Consider the following 13,099-nt stretch of genomic DNA (forward strand, 5'->3'; position numbering starts at 1 on the left):
ATACAAATAAGCAAACACATAGGATTGACTGGGTCAAAATGAAAAATATCTGTAGGTCAAAATCATCACAGGTAAAGGCAAAAAATTAGTATCTTTAACATACCTTTGCTGTCAAGAAAAACCTATGTTAAGAGAATAAGTAAGATAAAAAACAACTTATTAACCAAAAGTGCTTAAAGACAAGTTTGCATGAAAGGAAGAAGGTGGCAAGATGGACGACCTCAGGCTCCATTTGGGGAGAGAAATCTGCTGCAACCTGCCTCTGGGAAGAAATCGCTCTCTGTGCGTCAGACCTTTTCACGAGCTTCTTGTACATTTGATTAATTACTTTTTTCCTAAAGAAATGCTCAGAAATGTGAACAAAGAGTTTTGTGGAACATTTATAAGAGCAAAAAGAAAATCCTTCTTTCCCAGCAGCACTCGAAAGTAAGACGACACAGCTGAGGGTCTCAAATGTAATTAGAATCACAGGGCAGGGGGATGGGGGGAGGCTCGTTAAACCACAGATGGCTGAACTCCCCCCTCAGAATTTCTGACTCAGGAGGTTTGTGTGGGTCCCAGAATTTGCAGCTCCTGTGTGATGCTGGTCTGGGGCCACCTCCTAGAGAATCACAGCTATAGACATTAGGATCATGGGTGTAAAGAATCCCAATGAAATGGAAAACTGCTGACTCCAGATAGAAAGTTAGGTAAAATTTCAAAGCCAGAATTCACAGTTGTGCATGCTAGGATACCTCAATCAAGTATAGAGCTTAGGAGGAAAAAGCCTGCCAGGCAGCAACATGCCAAAAGTTCAAAGTGACGATCTTCAGGGAATAGAATTAAAAGCAATTGTTTCTTTAAGCTTTTTGCTATTTTCCAGATGTACTAAATGATGTATTGTTTTTAATAATCAGAAAAAATAGTACAAAAATTTAAAGGTCTGCATGCTTAAAGCAGAATACTCTGCCAGTTTTTCGTGGTTATATTTAAAGTGCAGGATGTAGAGAGCATCTCTGCAGAAGTGTACTCAGAATCCTTAAGAATTAAGATGGCATTCTTTGCTAAGCTCTCAGTTATATGAATTAAGTAGAAACCACTGAAAAGTATCTTCATTTGTTTCACACTGCTCACTTATAAAATCTAAATTTCAGATGCATTCCTTAATGTGACATATGTTGCCTCTTTTTAACCTCTTCTAGCAATGGGTGACCTGCTGGACTCAGATCCATCTTCTTCACTCATCTTTTAACACATAGTGTTGAGGCAGACTGTGTACCTGGCATTAGAGATGAAATGGTGGGCACCGAAAAAAAGCATGGGAGTCTGGTAGAGATTCACTCACAATCCAGAGTATGCCAGCCTATAGCCAATCCTACTTGTTACCTCCTTCTCAGCTTCCCACCCCTCTGCTGCGTTATTGTGAACCAGCAGTACTTGGACCAGGCTGGTGTAAGCACCCAACTTGCTGGGCCCTGTACGGCTAAAACCAAAAAAAAATGGAAAAGCAAATGGGTGTGGGTGCTTTAGGGAGTTAATCAATAGTTCCTAACCTTCACTTTTTCCTAAATTCTTTTAACAGATCTTAGCTTGAGTGACGTCAGCCCTCAAGCCCCTCTCTTAAAGAAAGAATTACTGTCTCTTCTCGGCAGCCATTTTTTTGCCGATTTCTTTTTCAACCTTCATCCCAATGCGGTGTTGGTTCATAGGAGGACAAAAGTGTCGTGAACCATAAAGCCATTATTTTCCCTCCCATCAAGAAAGATAAATAGGACTCCCCTGGTGGCACAGTGGTTAAGAATCCACCTGCCAATGCAGGGGACATGGGTTCGAGTCCTGGTCCGGGAAGATCCCACATGCCATGAAGCAACAAAGCCCGTGCACAACTACTGAGCCCGTGCTCTAGAGCCTGCGAGCCACAACTACTGAGCCCACGTGCCACAACTCCTGGAGCCCGTGCGCCTAGAGCCCGTGCTCCGCAACAAGAGAAGCCACCGCAATAAGAAGCCCGCGCACCGCAAGGAAGAGTAGCCCCCGCTCGCTGCAACTAGAGAAAGCCTGTGTGCAGCAACGAAGACCAAATGCAGCCAAAAATAAATACATAAAATAAATAAATTTATTTTAAAAAAGGAAAGAAAGGTAAATACAGTTAAAACAATTTAAAGCACATCAATGAGATATATAAATGAGTAACTTACTCGAGGACTGCAAACCTCCAGGCTACGTTTCTGCCAATGACAAGTATTTACAGCTGAGTTATAAACCCTTAGAAAGGCTTGGGATATAAATGCTTCCAGGTCCTTGCCTCAGAGCCAGGCGGGTAAGAGCAGGCATTGATGTTTACTATTTATCTTTTATTAGAGTCTGGGGTGGGGTTAGGGACTGGGGAAACCAAGCAACTTAGAACCTACATATCTGGACCAAAAAACATGCTGAGAAAAACTCAGAGATCCTGACCCTCTACCCAGCCCTGGGCAGTCATGGTAGATACCAGTAAAAGTTATTCTTGCTGTCTTACCTCATTAAAAAGAAGAGAAATATTTGATTTCGCTCTATGTACAGATGGGATACACACTGTGTATGTTCCCACAGGATAGATGTGTGTTAGGTGACAGACTCAGCACTATCAGGTTGATTCCAATTTTTGACTCACTGTATAATGCAAATATCCAATCTTCGTCCCACATTAGACACTGATTTGCTGAAAAAAATAGATGGAGGAGGGAAGCCTTCAGTTCTAAGTCCTATCTTCTAATTCTTTTCCCTGGAAGACCCCGGCGTAAGATCACTTGATCTTCTGGACACTTTTTTGGCAACTGCAAAATGATGATGCAATCAATCTAAGGGTGGCCATGGGAGTGGCTCTAGACAAAACATGTAGGGGGGCTTTATTTACATATTTAAGCACCACGTAATGTCAGCTGTTAAGAGTGAACTTAGGTTTTGTCGCACACATTCAAAATTAGAGTTAAATAACTAATTTCTATTCTTTTCACGTTGACATTCCACGTTGCACTAGTCATGTATAGCAGAGGATGCTTGTTCCTGTAACTAGATTCACCTTTCTGGGGAAAGGTGGAAGTGCTGTTGATAAACATGTATAAAATGGTTGTAGCTTTGGAGGACCACTGGAAGAAATGGTAGTCTGAAGTCTGTTGAACGTTCCTGTATGCCTGAAATACAGGCATGGTAATATGATCCCAAGTTTTCAAAGGTCGACTTTCTTTGTGCAGACCGATTTTATATCCTTTGTAGTTCAGAAACCTTTCCCTGTTTTATAGCAAGAAGGTCCTAGGGAATAAATCATTTTCAGAGAATTAAAGGGCCATGACATCAACCTCTAATTTTTCTTCTGAGTGAATAGTAACTATTCCTACTCAAAATGAAAGTATTATCGTATATGTGGAGTCTAAAATATGACACAAATGAACTTATCTATGAAACAGAAACAGATTCACAGATATAGAGAACAGACTTCTGGCTGCCAAGGGGGAGGGGGGTGGGGGAGGTGTGGGTTGGGAGTTTGAGGTCAGCAGATGCAAGCTATTATGTACAGAATTGATAAACAACAAGGTCCTACTGTATAGCACAGGGAACTCTATTCAATATTCTGTAATAAACCATAATGAAAGGAATATAAAAAAGTATATATATACATGTATAACTGAATCACTTTGCTGTACAGCAGAAACTAACACAATATTGTAAATCAACTATACTTCAATAAAATTAAAAAAATAAAAGTATTATTAGATTTTAACTGAGAAACATAAGGTGCAGAGAATCTAAATAATTGTCCTGTAATTACAGAGCAAGCCAATGAGGAAGCGAGTTTCTAATCTTATGTACACATTTTGCTGCAATGGTTTTGCCTCTCTTGATGGAAAATAGTTTCCCAAGTGACTTAAACACTTTAAAACTTTACATCAGTTGAGAAACACATAGTCTAAGATAGGCTGTAAAGTCTACTACTTAATAGGCTGACCGCAGTAGCTACATTTTCTGGTGTCACTATGTGCACTGGCTGTACTCTGGGCCATAGTGCTCTACAGCGACTGAAGTACGTAAGGGTACCCATGTCAGCATATGTGGCACAAGGATGGTGAACGTTCTGATTTGGTAATTTGTTGAGAAAATTTTCAAGGCTGACTCCATCATATTAGATGTCTCACCTTTCTACCCAAGTATTCCTTAGTCTTACGTTCTATTTCTTAAAATATTTCTCCATTTTCATAAAGAGATATTATTTATTAAAGGAGATTGTAATTTATGCATCACAAGTCAGAATGTCAAGGCCTGCACACTTCCTACTCACTTCTGTGGTGAATTAGTGTGCAGAAAAGAGTTAATGTAGCAGCCCGAAGACTGCCGGCCTTAGAAAGGCCTGCTTACAAGGTTGGCTCCTGGCTAGTGTGTGGGAACTTGGATTTGGAGAGTGTTCTCACCATTTCTTAACTGTTAGGGTGGTTTATTGAGTCTAAACTGTTGATACAAACAATGTGGTTTATGCTAAACACCTGCTTTCCTTCTGGGAATTAGTCCTTCTGACTTTGCCGCATGCATCTTTTCCCTTTGCTGATTTTGCTTTGTATCCTTTTGCTGTAATAAATCAAAGCCATATCTTTGGAATGTAATCATCAAAGAAGAGAGAGCCTGTATCTTCCAATTCTGTGGGAAGGTAGAAGCCTAACTTCCAAAGGCACCTTGCTCCGAGGTGCAAAACTACCTCCTGGCGTAAAGATGTAAGAAGCTCATTTTTCCTTTGGATGAAGCCAATTAGCTAACATAGATGGTCATACCAGGTGAATTTAGGATGAGCTGTGTGTGACAAATGATGCTATCAAGTCCTCCTACTTGAGGACTAGTTACTGTTTACCTTGAGAACATGCATATAATGGGTTGTATCTACCAGGCTTTACAAAAGTTTAAGATTTCCTTCTGTCTTTGCAGTCTCTTAGTGGACTGCCTGTGATGCGTATCACAATTCTGGTTTCATGCTTATTCAACAATAAAATTGTTTTCTTTCCCTTCTTCCTTGGTGGAGCAGTTTTCTGAGTAGGGAGGAGATTTTGTTTCCCATTCTAATTCCCCAACACATTGTTGTTATCACTGTTGTTTAACCAAGTGTAACTCTACATTACTGTGTCACTATCATGCTTATCCATGAGGATATAATGGGAAATTTTTCAAATGTTCCACTAAAATCAAGATGAACATTTTACCCATGCAATAAAACATAAGTAGGCCTAACATACCATTTAAATTATTTATTTATTTAGCTGTTCAAGATAAAGGTCCATAAATGGGAGAGAATATAACTCTTCAGGATATTTAATATAGAAAATAGACTTCTGTTTTTTCGTGGTAGATTGTGAAGGCTAAGTCCTTGCTGTCTTTACTCTGATGGCTAATAACTGCAGCTCTGTGTCCAATGGTCATTAGTCAACTACGAGAACTGGCGGGAGAGCCGGATTCGAGAGGAAGGAGGAGGGACTTAAGGCGGAAGGAGGGCGTGTTCGGGAACTCTGAGCCAGTTTCAGGGCAGTTGCTCAAGGGAGCAAGCTTGCCCACGGGGAGATTCTGCTGGGCGGGTCTGGTGAAGACCTTGGGGGCAGGTGTTGGCAAAGCCAATGAGTCACGTGAGAGCTGAGCTCTCACCGGTTCTCTCCAGCAAGGACCTTAATTCGCCTTTGCCTGGAGGCTACTCCTAAGGTTGCCCTAGCCTGTGCCTGGTGTGGACATGACTTATGAGCAACAAGCACTCCCTTCCAGACCCTGACACCTACTACCTGATTTTGCTTGTGCCTCATGTGACTGTGTGAACACCCTCCTTCACGTGACTTCAGGATACCTGCAAACCCCAGAAAAGGGGACGAGTCAGTGGGGAACCCACAGACACAGCACCTGGGGCGACCTCAGCAGGTGGAGCTGGAAGAAACTAGCGGGTGATCAAACTCCCGCTCCTTTGCCTACAGATGCTCTGTGTGCTGGTTCGGTAGGTAACCCATTGCACCTATGAACCTCCTAAAAGGATGGACGCAAGGCTGTGGAACTCCACAGTAGCCAGCTTCCCTTGTGATGTTGCTGTTGACGGCAGTAATGATATTTTCCTTCCACTTGGAGAAGCAATATAGTGCCACAGTTAAGAAAAAGAACCCTGAAGCCAGTCTGCATGGCTTTGAATCCCAGCCCCTCTCCCTACTAGCTGTGAAGCCTTGGATAAGGCTTCATGCCTCACTTAACCTCTCCATGCCTCACTTTCCTCATCCATAAAATGTAGATAATAATAGAGCTGTTGTGACAACTGAGTAATTACCAGTAGATTCTTAGAGCGACTGGCACAAACATAAGCATAGTGTGTGAGTTTGTCATATAGTGGCCAAGACAAAGCCCTGTGACACTTAGTTCTTATAACTGCTATCTATAACTTTTCCCTTGGGTCCTTAGAAAACTTCAGACTGCAAACTATATGGCATTTATAAAGGCCTATATATAAATGTGCTATAAATGTCATACAGATATTTTCAGAATATGAAACAGACAGCAAGCTTTGGGCTGAATATTTACCTCCAAATATTCTATCCAACTTAAGACATTTTAATTAAAAAAGTGTTTACTAAGTGCTCTACAAAACATGTGAAAGCTAGTGCCTGGCTATAAGAAATAAGCGCTCTGGTAATAATTGCAAAACCTGCAGCTTTATGCTCTAGAGTTTAATTATCCATCTGATCTCTCCACTTTTAAAATAGCCAGTGATTACAAAAAAGGAATTGCACGATTGGATTTCAAAGCTGATATCTTCACTTATTAGACCAGGAAGAGCAGACGGTAGCCAGCATAAAAGCAAAGCAACCTGTTTTGATTAAAGTGGGATTTGCGTGTTTCTTGTGAGTGTAAAATTGCCCACAAGCACATGTATTTACTGAATGTTTACCATATGGCAGATTGTCCCACCTAACAATATTCACAGTAATCTTAATTCACAAAATTTGTGTATATACACATACAAATTAAAAGAGTGAAGAATTTCTCTCAGTGCTCTATATAAAACATGAAAAAATCAGAATAATGGTTATACTTTGCAAGCCTGTATTTTTTTATATTTGTAAAGTCACCTCTTATGTGGCCCCAATTTGGGGGTCATTTGCACATCCATCATGTCCTTGAGATTCTCTGATTTGAAGCCACAGAAAATATCCCATCCTTTGTTAACGTAGTTTCTCATCTCAATATTTACTCTTTACTTGCCCGTGTCTATCACTGTGTTGATAAGGATTTTTCATTTCACTCACTATTCACCTTAGCTAAAGCCATTTCTCCTCACCAGTGCAGTGGAGAGCTTTAAACAGTTCAACCTTACATCCGTGAAAGGAAGAATCACTTCCTGTGGGTTAATTAAATAAAACACTACGCTTATACTTAAAAGATTATGAACATCATAGTTATTTTTGAGTTTTAGGCAAAGTGAAATACATCAAATTAACTCTGGAAATGAAGTTTAGAGTGACCAATGAAAATTACAAAATATTTATTTTATTAAATTATCCAAGCATACTCCTCTGTTAAATAAATAACTCTTAAAAACCCCTGAATCGTTTCAGTGTAAATAACTTTAAGATACAAATGGGGGCTCAAAGATGTATCTCTACAAATGACAGATCCGTGTTTATTCTTCATTTCTTGTTCTTTTAAATAACATAGCCCTCTGCAAACCTACTAGGTCACCTTTGAATATTTGTCAAGGGTCAGGTCAGTACCTGTTTGAAATACCTCAGTTGAAGTTGGAAGTAGTTGTCTGACTAATTGAATTGCAATACTTAAAGCTAGAATTGCTATTAAGAATGAAATGCCATTAATCTTATATGAAGAACTAATTTTTTTTTAATTTTAAGTAATTTTCTACTTGCCTTTGGGGAAAACTTCACACAGTCATCTACGTTCAGTTTCTAATAAGGCTCTCAGAGACAATTACAAGCTGTTAACAATTCCCAGATGCTTTAAAATAAAAAAGCACACACACGACAAAGGAGTCCAAAGGGCTATTTTGCCTTTGGAGTCATTAGGCAGGTCTCTCACACAAGTGTGGTCATGGATTTTAAGTGGGAAGAAAAACAGTACATTTTTCTGAATTTGAATTCCTACCTGTACTCTAAGTTCCTAAGGAGAGGAAAGTGTCATGAAAATTACTTGAAATTCGGGCTGAGGAGAAAGACCCACTTGAAGAAAAGTAGTTCCTTGGATTAGCTGCTTTCTAATACCACCAACTTACTTTGTTTATAGTAGTGATAGCAACACACATTCATCAATGTTCCTTATGTAAGAGCACCATCAAATCCACTTAACGTTAGATTTTCAACATTTCCTTCTCTCTGTTAATAACTTGTCAATCCAATACCTTGTTTATCTACACAAATATGGTAACGTATAAACAATGACTGCAGGCAAACATTCCAGGATTGTGTGCCTTAGGAAAGATGAATAAATCAACATGTGGGCTCACAAAACAAACAGAATGACTGACTGCTTGCTTTTTTTTTTTTTTAATTAGATGTCTCATAAAAGAACTGATGTGGGCAGAGGCAACTGTAAAACTACAACGACATAATAGGCCCTGATTGAGCAATCAACTCACTTGTGATGTTGGAAACAGTATGTTTCATCTGGATACCCAGTTATCATCCAGAATTTTAATAACATAACTAAATTGGGCTAAAAATTGTACTTGCTCCGTATCGGTAGAGGCTATTTGAGCCTCCAGGCAGTGACACCAGTGCTCTGGGATTCCGGTCCTACGGTTCTATCATATAAATTAACTGTCATGGACATTACTTTCTATGTAGGAAGAGATGATAAAAGGCTGAGGTTCATCACGCCGGGTCATGGAAATGTACGTATCTGGCAGCCCAGCACATACCAGCTCAGAAAACTGCCATGCCTACAATAGTTGCATCTATTATAAATTCAGAGGAGTGGGACAGAAGGTTCTGGATTAATAAATCCCTAAAAATATATATTTTGTCGACAACTTCAAACTGTTTAGGAATCCAAATCACCTGGGAGAAAAATGAGTGAATTTTAGCAGAAACTAAGGCCAAAGAAAGAAATGAACTTTATTTCTCCTCCCTAATATTCTCATGGTCTAACTCAGGAGCACAGAGTCCAGAGGCAGTAATTTCCACCAAGCCAGCACAGGCAAGATTTAGAACCTATAGCATCTATTCCTCAATGTTACCCCTTGGTCGACCCCATACCTGACAGAAGAAAGATATGGGAAGATTCTCTTGGTTGTGGCCCCATGATTTCCTAGTGAAAACTTCTGCAATCTCCATTTATAATTTCCATCTTCCACGTCTATTGACTAGCAATTATACACCATTTATATAGAATATGCAAAACAAGAGAACTAAAAAAAGGAAATCACCTTTTCGAAAGATACATATGTGAACAAAGTTCATGAAAATTTTCTCCCCAAACATTGCGGTGGATGTTCTGAGAGTTCAGGTTTCTTTGATCAGCAATCACTAAACCTCAAATGTTGTGTTGATGAAGAAAATCTAGAAATAATCCAGCTAGAAAACTGGGAAATAAAATGGACACAGTCCCTACTAGAACATACAGAAATATGAACATACACAGAATCGGTCAAGAACACTTATTAAGCACATTCTGGAAAGATATATTGACAGCTCTAAGCAGAGATGTCATAATCCTTAATCTCAAGTAATTTCTAATGTAAGAGTCAGGACCGCTGCAAATAGGCGCAGTTATTAAATGACTCAAGGGTATCAGTTTCCCAGTTATAAAAATTTGAGAAATTCAAGATGCTTGATGGTTCGATGTCAGGGAAGCAGTTTGAGCTAATGTGAAAAGATCGTGAAGATGGTAAGATCAGACTGAAACCCTAAAGGAAAGGAGGTAACTGTGGTGAAAATTAGTAAGTTGGTTGGGAATAGGAGAAAGTAGGAACGTGGCATTGGTGACAAGCACAAGCTGACGTTCCAATCTGACCAACGACACCTACCCCTTCTCCAGGCCACCTGTGTGCCCAGCCAAGTGGGTAGGGGACCTGTGGCCCATCACAAGCCTGTGCATCAGCTTGGGTCTGCATCAGTGTGGAGGAAGGGGCACCTTTTTTCTAATTTAGCTGCCACTTGTCATTTGTCTACCTGAAGTGGGCTCCTTTTTTGTGGCCCAAAGACCCAGTATGTGACAGTGGTAGCCTAGTTTGAGAGCTCAGTCATTCATGTACTGATTATTGCAACTGACTCTTAGCTAATTTCCTCTGCCTCAAATTTCTCTTTTTCTACTATTTGACTTACTTCCTTAAATACTACTTTGTGCCATCTTTGATCAAGAACTGATAGTGGCTTTCATTGCTCTTACATGAGATCTAGTATTTCACCAAGTTATCACTTAATTGAGCCTACCTCCTTCTATATTAATCCATAACTCAGAATCTCTGTACCAACCTAGTCATTTGAGTGCAATCACCCATGCACAACTCCCCTGCCCCACCCCGTGCATACTGTTTACATCCCTGGACTCTGTTTTGTCCCTTTGCTCTGCTCTGATCATCAAAGCTGTATTTGAAACTTGATGGTTCAGATGAGTGGCCTCGTTGGTGGAAGATGATTGGGGAAAGACATGAGTAACTATACTTCTTTTTTTTTTTTTTTGCAGTACGTGGGCCCCTCACTGTTGTGGCCTCTCCCGTTGCGGAGCACAGGCTCCGGACGCGCAGGATCAGCGGCCATGGCTCACGGGCCCAGCCGCTCCGCGGTATGTGGGATCTTCCCGGACTGGGGCACGAACCCGTGTCCCCTGCATCGGCGGGTGGACTCTCAACCACTGCGCCACCAGGGAAGCCCTATACTTCTTAATATAGTTAAAAACTAGTCTTCTCCAGAAACTTTCTGAGGGACTGATTTCATTTCTCTGATCCTTATTATTTTTATAATTAATAAACTCAGTTGAACAATTGTAGTTTGCACATCATTAAATTAATATTAAAAGACTTCACAAATTATTTTGGTAGAACTTAAAATACTTCTCTCATAAGTAATGAAAATATTAAGGATATTAAGGGCCAAAAATAATTTTGGTCACTGTCAGTATGCATGCATTTTTCCCCTGTTCCTGGCTCCTGTGGTCTAGACAACCTTCAAATTCAGAAAACTCAGTCTGGAACCATTTTACACTACTTCCCAGGTCTTGAGTGCAAACAGGGGGAGTCAAGTATTTCTTTTCATTCAGCAAAAAAAGTCAATAGTAAATTTGTGTTCAACTCATGCTTCTGCCACTTTCTCCCTCTGTTCAAAATAAGTCAAGGCCTGGATATACGATGTATTGGTTGACATTGTATCATCTTTTCAGTGGCCTCTCAGTACCTGGTACTTGTCTGAAGATGAACACAGGCAGGCAAAATCAGGGGAAGAACGTGTGTGTGTGTGTGTGTGTGTGTGCGCGCGCACGCGCGCACGTGCGTGTGTGTAGAATACGATAGTCCTGAAAATCTTGCTTTTGGATCCCGTAAAAGAAGTTGATGGGAGCTAACAAAAGGATGCACAGCGGTTTATAAAATCTGTGTCACAATCACCTTTCCCTTGATAGTTGAAATAAATTAAATCAGCTCTACATCTTATACCTGTCTCTCTGCTTTAATCCCTACATTGATTTTTGACCAGACAGCTTCAGGACTTGAAATAATCGAATCACATCAGGGAAACACAAGTGATCTATTTTTGCTGGAGAAAACTGAGGGAACCAAAGCTCTCATCTGGCAAAGGAGCAACCACACTATTAAACATTTATTACCCTTCACTTAACGCTGATTCAGCAAATACCAATCTAACACCTTATTATTACTGAGGATACACGAGGATTATAAAACCTAGTTACCACCATCAAAAAGTTTTAAAGTAATTGGAAAACTAAAAATTATACAGCTGAAAAAAAAGAAATTATACAGCTGAAACTTATAGGCTGTTGATACTATGTAGTTTTCAGACTGACTGAATCTTTCCTTTTAATTTTAGGAAAGTGGCAGATCAAAAAAATGGGAAACATCTATTATTGTTAAATCTGTGATTGATGGATTAGCAAGATAAACACTAGCATTCAATAACTGACAACTTACCAACTTCAATCATTAAAGATATTTTGAATAATAAAGTCATGAAAAGGACAAAATAAACCAATCCACAGTGGCTGGCTTTTTCCATTTTTGACACATTAAGGCATCTGTCACCTACTCACCATCGGTTACGATCAGTTTCATCGCGAAGGTTTCAGTTTCTCCTGTGCTGGCTTTGAAGCCACAGCGGTAGAGTCCTGAGTCAGAGGTCCTAATGTGGGGCATGGTGATGAAGGCCCTCCTCATTCCCTGGGTACAGTTGCTCAGTATCTGTCTTGGGTACTTTGAAGTGTAACTTCTTCCTTGGGACAAGTTGCAGCTAGTTAAGAGGTCAATCTGATGGGGCTGGATCTTCTCCCATGTAACTTCTTGTAACAGCCATTTCGCTTGAGGCTGGCAGGTGAGTGTGACATTTTTTCCAGGTTCTGAGACTGTCTGGCTATTTGATGGCACAGCTGTCTCAAAACCGTCTGAAAAGAAGAAGCAAATGATTATACTTCGGTCCTCAAATTCTTGGATGCTAAGGTGGAAGCCACCCAGAAAGTTCTATCAAAATGGTTGGTGATGGAGAGGAGACCTTCAAGATGGAGAAAGAGTAAGACGTGGAGATCACCTTCCTCCCAACAAATACATCAGAAATACATCTACATGTGGAACAGCTCCTACAGAACACCTACTGAACGCTGGCAGAAGACCTCAGACCTCCCAAAAGGCAAGAAACTCCCTACGTACCTGGGTAGGGCAAAATAAGAAAGAAACAACAGAGACAAGAGAATAGGGACAGGACCTGCACCAGTGGGAGGGAGCAGTGAAGGAGGAAAGGAGGAAAGGTTTCCACACACCAGAAGCCCCTTCTCGGGTGGAGACTGCGGGTGGCGGAGGGGGAAAGCTTCGGAGCCACAGAGGAGAGCACAGCCACAGGGGTGCGGAGGGCACAGCGGAGAGATTCCCGCACAGAGGATCAGTGCCGACCAGCACTCACCAGCC

The 13,099-nt window shown here is 40.6% G+C and overlaps 1 protein-coding gene across 3 annotated transcripts in view; it reads right to left on the minus strand.

The window, feature by feature from the left end:
• The window catches only part of CD226 (CD226 molecule), a 100,463-nt gene that overhangs the window by 12,544 nt on the left and 74,820 nt on the right, over positions 1-13,099 (minus strand). For all 3 annotated transcript variants that reach the window (XM_027118734.1, XM_027118732.1, XM_027118733.1), the window contains exon 4: positions 12,235-12,582. In XM_027118734.1, the coding sequence (XP_026974535.1) occupies positions 12,235-12,582 (348 nt within the window). The remainder of the gene's footprint in view (positions 1-12,234; positions 12,583-13,099) is intronic.

This window comes from Aethalodelphis obliquidens, unplaced genomic scaffold, assembly GCF_003676395.1.
Source record: "Aethalodelphis obliquidens isolate GAN/ISIS:26980383/991018 unplaced genomic scaffold, ASM367639v1 scaffold19, whole genome shotgun sequence".
NCBI classification, from domain to species: Eukaryota; Metazoa; Chordata; class Mammalia; order Artiodactyla; family Delphinidae; genus Aethalodelphis; species Aethalodelphis obliquidens.